A 7607-nucleotide genomic window follows, 5' to 3' on the forward strand; every position below is an offset into this window, starting at 1 on the left:
CTATTTATTATGTACTTTTACTCTTCCCTGTTTAAATTATAATGTGGATTCTGCTAATCCCTGACTTCATGTGCAAGTGTGCGTGCTTGCGAGCGCGTGTGTGCGTGTTCCTCCTCTGCAGTGAGGGGATGATTTATGTGTCCACCACTGCAGCCTGCACCTAAGGCTGCTCGATGGTACTGTACAGGAACATTGTCTGCAAAAATGTCTCCATGCACACATATGTGTTACGCACACAGCTATTTATTACACTGTATTTATTTCTTTATTATTATTTATTATTATGTACTATTTAATTTATTGATCATTCAGAGCATCATGAGCTGTAAAGCAGTTGGATCATGCTTTGAAGATGAAATTGCTGCAAATGTATTCCCATTTGAATATGTACTGTAAATGTCCATGTTTCCATCAAAATCTGTCTGTTGTCGTGGCGATGGTTTGCTGTCAGATCCGTGAGTCACTGCTGTGTGTTTTGAATGCTCTGCTTGTAGCCAGTGGAACGGAGTCTGCGCCCACAGTTACTCCCCGGTGCGTCACCATGGCACCCCTGGCCTGTCGTAGTGGCCCGTTCTAATGCAAGCCGTCGTGGTTCTGCTGCCTGTATTGAGTAGTGAAAGCTCAGCCTCCAACAGAACCAAACTGAGCTCCTTATTCTCCTTTACTGACACCTGTGTTTTAATCCCTTGTATAATGGGCCGCAACATGTTTGTGTCAGAAGTCCCCTGGTTACCAGCTTCTAGAGGAGGATTTATGTGATGTAACCTAGTCTCTTGAATGCCTCTTCTGTGTACAGATTGAGTAGCACGGTGAATAAACTGGCAACACAATCAGGAATCACCCTAAGTCTTCCTTCCCATTCGTCTGGCCTCATGTCACTCACACAGTGTTGCATTCCCAGTGTAACCAAACTTAACCCGACTATGATACTCTGCAAACCTGTTAATTTATTCCAAGTATAGCATTGACCCTTTGGTTCTCCAAGTCATTCTTTGTGGTGTACAATACCTACCAATAAACAGAATCTAATGGGGAAATAACTATACTCTTGTGTTGTTCTTGGTCTATCTAACGCTGTAACGCCATTTGTATCATATTTGATACACGACTTCTGTCATCCACCCAGTTTACGTCCTTGACGTTCCACTTCTGGGATTGGTCCGGTGCAGCAGGAAAGAAATTCCATCCCAGAATGCATGAGCCTCCTCCGCTCAGCTGGAAAAAACTGGCTGGCCATTTTTAAACTGGTCCTTGACCTCTGACCTTAAGATATCTGAATGAACCGGGTTATGTGGGTACTTCCAAGTCTCCCCTTTACTGACATGCCCACTTTATGGTAATCTATTGAAGTTTAGGGTAAAAAATGTTATTTGCCCCTCTCCACGATGGTGTTTTAACTATGTCTGCATTCTGGGATCCCCAAACAGTCTTGAAATTGCTTGCATTGGGAATTGACTGGAAAAGCTGAGACTCTTCTGCATTTAATGCCCAATTTTGTTAGTCCCAACAGTAGCTATTTGATTGTAGAGAGTGAGAGCTTTTAGTGAAACTCGACCTCTCTGTGACCTGTTGGGACCTCTAGGATCATCACAGCCTCGTTAAACTTCCCGACCTAAAACTAGAGACCTTGGGCATTCAGACGCTGGAGGGATTTCTTAATTAGTTTTTGTGTATTTTCAGAATTTTCCATAATTCAAGTGATGTGGAGCACTTAGGGGAGGATGATGATGAGGAATAGATTCCTAATGGATGTCTGCTTTAAAAAGTGTTGTTTTGATCAAATCATTGCCAAAAAAACAATAAAATATATCATATGGGCTATGCAAAATGTGGTTTATGAATATGTTTTTATTTTGTCAAAAGGTTCGAAAAATACTTAAATTTAGTACAAATTTGGGCCATTATGTGATAGTTCAGGCTTTACGGGCTAACCTCAGTGCAGTGATGTGATATCATGCAGGCATTGTGACTCTATTTCCCAACAGACGGCACCGAGGAGAACCTTCCGGTACTTGATACTCTAGACTGACGACTCGGGCTAGAATGTTCTCCAGCTCGGCCCGACCTCCAGTCAAACCAGGACTGAGTCATGGAGGAACAGGATTGGTCTATTTTGGGGACAGATATCAACGCCATAAACGTCTGCTGTGATACACTGGAACATATGAGATTATAATTGTTTACATAAAAACTGAGCAAAACATGTGTTAATCAAATTAATTAGAAACAAATAAATGACCTCAAAAGCCAGTATTGATGACAGTATTCCCCACTTTCATTTCTCTTGAGACAAATCATGGAAGCTAAGCTATTGGGGAAGCTAACCGCTAACAGAAGAAAGAGCACAGCTACTCCTTGACACGGCCACTCTTCCCTGTCCATTGCATACTTGTACGATTGTTGTAATGACTACACAACTTCTACTATTTTGTGCAGAGAGGGGGAAGCTAAATACAGCTACACCCCCGTTGGACTTCCTGCCCAGTAAGCTTCAACAGTAGCATTTGTATTGCTATTTATTATAAGGATCCCCATTAGCTGACGCCTAGAAGACCAGCTAGTCTCCCTGGGGTCCAACTCTGGTCCAGCTGCACAAGAGAAAGACGATAAGATCCCCACGCAGGAGATGTGTCCCTTCCTTTAGTGTTCCCAGAGGTAAGAAGCCTTATTTTCCTTTCTTCTAAGAATGCCCTTACTTTCCCTGTTAATCTAACTCTTTCCCGCTCAACGATGAAAGGGAAACAATGCTGTAACTTCTGTGTAAAAGTATTCTGAGTGAAATAAAAACCCAAGAAAGCCACACACAGGGAAATGTTTAAGTATTACTGTGCAGATCTAACTTCCTGTCAGTATATAACCATTAGCAGAGTACGGTAAACTGAGTTTCCATCCTGAGCAGGAAGGAGTTCCAACATTCGGTTCTTAATGACTTTATTTGATGCATTTGTTTCAAAGGCAGAAAGAGTTCACAGGTTATGGGATGTAAGAATATGTTTAACAGGGTTCCAACAAGTTAATATCACCTGCACTTCATGGAACAACCCAGGTGTATTTTTGTGGGTAATTTGTATAGTATTAATTTCAAACCTAAAACACGAGAAGAAGAAAAAAAGTTATAATTAGACTTTATTTTTTATAGATTTTACCACCACCACCTTGCAACCACTGGTTTTACTACTTTTTTGAATTTATGGTCAATAACCCTCACTTATATAGAACAATACCTAATATTTGAGTTAAAAAAGCAGAAATTATGAATTATTTTGACTAATAGTTAAGATCAGAAGAATGAAAGTGATTCATTGTATTTGCAAAGATTGTTGGAAGGAAACCAACAGCAGGGTTACAGTCTTTAGACTGCTTATGGAAGTGATCTCCCATTTGGGAGCACTACTGTACTCAGACTTGGGGTCCCCACATAATGTTGTATTGAAATGGGGAACTCTTGTGTGTGTGTACTGTACTGTACTGTATATCACATCATTGCATATAAAGAGCCATGTTACATATTGCATGTTAGTGTTATCTAAGTCTGGGCTAGGACTGTGTACGGCAGGCCTGGTTGACTCCCATAATGGGGGGGGGGGGGGGGGGGGGGGGGGGGGGGGGGGGGGGGGGGGGGGGGGGGGGGGGGTTTACACACAGCAGGAGGTTTATCAGTGCAGCTGGGAGGGCCTCTCTTTTGGATTCCATTCCAGTGCTACGTCTGCCACAAATAGATATTCCAGTTCCTTCCATAAAATAGTTGGGGGTGTGAGCTGGAAGGGGCTTGAGTCAGAAGGGAGGGCTCTGTTGACAGGGGGGGTGGTGTCCGTGTGTATAAAAGCTCACAGCTGAGAGGCAGACAGCACATTTGGAAAAGGATTTTAGCGAGGCTAAAGGGCTCTTCACTTGCAGCCACAGCTCCACTCCTCCGCCGCCTACAGCAGCCATGACTGAGAGACGGATTCCTTTCACCCTGCTCCGCACCTCCAGCTGGGACCCCTTCCGTGACTGGCACCATCGCATCTTCGACCAGGCCTTCGGCATGCCAGCCCAGCCCGAGGACTTCACCACATTCCCCAGCACCCACTGGCCGGGGTACATGAGGCCCTCCATGATGACACCGGACATGAGCGTCATGGGCCAAATGAGCCCCATGATGCCCCACACCCCCCTGATGTACCCAGCCCCCATGATGGCCCAGCAGGCCCGTGCCCTGTCCCGCCAGATGAGCAGTGGTGTGTCAGAGATCAAGCAGACCCAGGACAGCTGGAAGGTGTCCCTGGATGTCAACCACTTCTCACCCGAAGAGCTGGTGGTGAAGACCAAGGACGGTGTGGTGGAGATCACAGGTGAGCACCCATTTCTCCTTCACTCACCCCCTGATTGGACGGGACTGTTACCTAATGCATGATTCAAGGAGCGCAGTATTTTCCTAACTTTATAGACTAAAAAAAGGTAACATCTTGTCAGGAAGAGCCAGCCTTTGAGTGCACCAACAGCAAAGCAGTAACATCTAATGTGACAGATGCATAGACAACAGAATGTCTCCCTTGTGTATTTAGGTGTGTCTCTGGACAAAGGCAGGAAACATATTTGCTCGGTCAAGCACAGGGCAGATGCATAGCTGCATAGTTACATAATATCCTGAGACAATTTGCTGGGGTCCAGCCCACTGGAGGGAAGGGCCCTCTGGCTGCACGCCTGCTCGATGCAAAACAACACACAATTCAACATGTGGGTGTTGACTTTTGCAGCAGCTCTCAGATCACACACAGTTCTCTCTGCTCACAGCTAAATAAGACAACAGCTTCTTAAATAGATGGTTTCACTTCTAGCCTCGAAATGTTTTCATGTGTCTGTGTCATCTGTCCATGCTTGTGAAGGACCAAAGCCAAAGGTGCAAACCAGAAGAAGTGTGTGTGGAATGGATTATATAAAAGCTTAGCCCGTTGAGGCCTTAAGCTTCCCTTTTCTTTTGAGTCAGTCTCAGCCTCTCTGTCTGCCGTTTCACAGAGAATCATGCTCTAAGAGCAGGGGATTTAGCTGTGACTCACCCAGTGTGTCTGCTACTTTAAAAGGACTGATGGCTCTTGTCCAGTTCCCGGCTCCTGGGCCAGGCTACAGCTTTTATCTCCCTGCTGGGAGACCGGGCATAGTCAGGATAGACAGATAAACAAAGCATGGAGTCAAGTCCAAGTGGAATTTGCCACCTCATTTTTCTCATGTCACCGAAGTACAAGATGACACGTTTAAAGAGGATGTGTGGAGTTTTTATTTGAACTATTGGCCCTTCATGTGGTATTTGACAAAGTGCAGACCACTTCCAGCCACACTCACGCCAGCAGTGTCTTCCTGTTGAAAAGAGTACAGCAATCTTCATCAGTCCATTGTCAAAACAACCGTATTTCTGTACCTATAACTAGAATGTTTCAGCTTCACGGCCAGGCATCCTGAGACTGAGCCTGATGAATAAAGATTGGTGAGAATCGTCTGGGACTGGATGGCTGTGTCTAAATGGAGGTGGGGAGCAGCTGCACAAGATAAAAATACAACCACAAAGCCCCCACAAGCACAAAATGGCACCGTCATTGTGCTTTTAGCATGCATGACAAATACACAAACAGTATTAGAGTACTAGAGAAATACACATGTCATGACGTTTTGAGAAGAACACTTATTCACTTTCTTGGCCAGAGTGAGATGAGAATAATAAAACCACTTGTGTGCAGTAAATGAAATCAAGCTAACACCAGGAGACAGTTGTATAACAGTTGTATTACTACCCCCCCCAGACACATAATACTAACAGACATAAAGCTGGAGCCAGGAGAGTACTTTAGCATAAAGGCTGGAGACTGTAAAAACACCTTGTTCCTATTGCCCAGCACATCTACAGCATGTGTTGTTTTTAGACATAACGTGTCAGTCAGTAAGTTTCAGAGGTGCAGCTAGACAGATATTGTTACCTTCAGTAGTCTTTGTGCTAAGCTAACCGGCGGCTAGCTTCATATTTAGCGTACAGACAGTAGAGTTGGAACAATCTTCTCCACTACCTCTAGGCACGAAAGGGAATCCTGGTGTTGTGTCAAAGTTCGTTCCCCAGTTAATATGTGTTCCCCTAACCTAAATCTAAACCAAACCCATCCATCACACAAACAATTAATAGTTACGTTTCTGCCTTACCCAAGCCCCGACCTCCACCACGGAGGGCCGGAGCTACAGAAAAACACCTTTAGTGGAGGAAACTGTGTGGAAGTGGTGAATTACCTTAAATGTAACTATTCTTCTAAGTATCTGCATTTTGGCTTTGTATCTGACATGCAGCATATAAAAACCATGGAGATTTCTAGATCAAATATGAAATAAGAAAAACATGCTACAGCAACAACAGCACTGGTGTAATTTATTAAATAAATCATGGATGCATTCCATTTAGGTGGAACCGTTCCAGGGTCCAGTCACTGTGCAGGTTGACTCAGGGGAATGGTTTTTGTTGTGTGGAGTTTGGTTACACCTGTGCTTTTACTGCCATGAGAAGACAAAGCGAGAAGGAGCGAGTTATAGATTATAGTTAGTGTTCCTTTTACAAAGACATACAAGATGTCTCCTTGCACAGTTGGCGCACCACAAGACATTCTTTTAGTTCTAACTATTAAAAGTGAATGTGTATCTTTCACATTTAGGTAAAAGGTATTCTGTCTGTCCTTATAGGCAAACATGAGGAAAGGAAGGACGAGCACGGTTTTGTGTCCAGAACCTTCACCAGGAAATACACGTAAGTACCTGAATATTTTAAGTTCTTCAGAAGTTCTTCATCAAAGAACAAGCTTGTGGGATAAAATTTCACCAAAATTAGTTTTGATCTCGCTCAAACTTTTTACACGTGTGTAGACCAGTTGATTAGAGGAAGCCACTGGCCATGCAATGTATCGACATCTCACTTTAATACCAGATGTCTCATTAAAGTGGGTTTGTTTTGGCTGCTTGATGGTGGCTTTGCAATTCATTTTAATGGAGGAAATGCCAGGTTCCGATTCCTGTGATCTCATGGGGGTTTTGCTGCTGTGAGTCTCTTTGGTTTTGGTTTGGTCCAGCTTATAGGGGGCTGGCTGCTCCTGATTGCTGAATTTCATGCTCTGAAAAGCAGTAGCAGCAGCTTCACCTCCATCTCTGGCTTAGTTTCTATCTTCGTAGGACTCTGCTGCCATCCAGGGGCCACAACACACACAATACATGACACATGAGTAGACAAGCTGAGCTGGTCCTGGATCTGATTTTACCCAGGAGTGACTCAGGCATTCATGTATCTTAATAGATTTACTGGAGTGATTTCTTAGATGTTTGATCTAAATGTGCTAATTTCCCCGCTCCAGCCTCCCCTCCACAGCGAACGTTGAGAAGGTGTCCTCCTCCCTGTCCCCTGAGGGGGTCCTGACCGTGGAGGCTCCTTTGATCAGACCGACCATTGAGTGCTCAGAGACCACGATACCTGTCAACGTGGACAACAAAGGTGGTGTGGTGAAGAAGTAGGAAGAGAAGCAGCGCTGTGTCTCCCACACACACACACACACACACAAACACACAAATTCAAATACGCACTTTATGTCTACAAACTGCTTCTA

At 44.3% G+C, this 7607-nt stretch overlaps 1 protein-coding gene across 1 annotated transcript; it reads left to right on the forward strand.

Moving 5' to 3' along the window:
* Window positions 1–3776: 3776 nt before the first annotated feature.
* On the forward strand, window positions 3777–7607 carry hspb1 (heat shock protein, alpha-crystallin-related, 1). The gene is made up of 3 exons (XM_034889965.1): window positions 3777–4334; window positions 6697–6760; window positions 7359–7607. The coding sequence occupies exons 1-3, from the start codon at window positions 3932–3934 to the stop codon at window positions 7513–7515; spliced, it is 624 nt and encodes a 207-aa protein (XP_034745856.1). The 5' UTR covers window positions 3777–3931; the 3' UTR covers window positions 7516–7607.

This window comes from Etheostoma cragini, chromosome 13, assembly GCF_013103735.1.
Source record: "Etheostoma cragini isolate CJK2018 chromosome 13, CSU_Ecrag_1.0, whole genome shotgun sequence".
Classification (NCBI taxonomy): domain Eukaryota; kingdom Metazoa; phylum Chordata; class Actinopteri; order Perciformes; family Percidae; genus Etheostoma; species Etheostoma cragini.

Excerpts from the sequence above, each read along its gene's own strand:
- hspb1 (XM_034889965.1), top strand. The coding sequence starts at position 3,932 with ATGACTGAGAGACGGATTCCTTTCACCCTGCTCCGCACCTCCAGCTGG. Across the intron at positions 4,335-6,696 it reads CGGTGTGGTGGAGATCACAG|GCAAACATGAGGAAAGGAAG; the intron begins GTGAGCACCCAT and ends CTGTCCTTATAG. Across the intron at positions 6,761-7,358 it reads ACCTTCACCAGGAAATACAC|CCTCCCCTCCACAGCGAACG; the intron begins GTAAGTACCTGA and ends TCCCCGCTCCAG.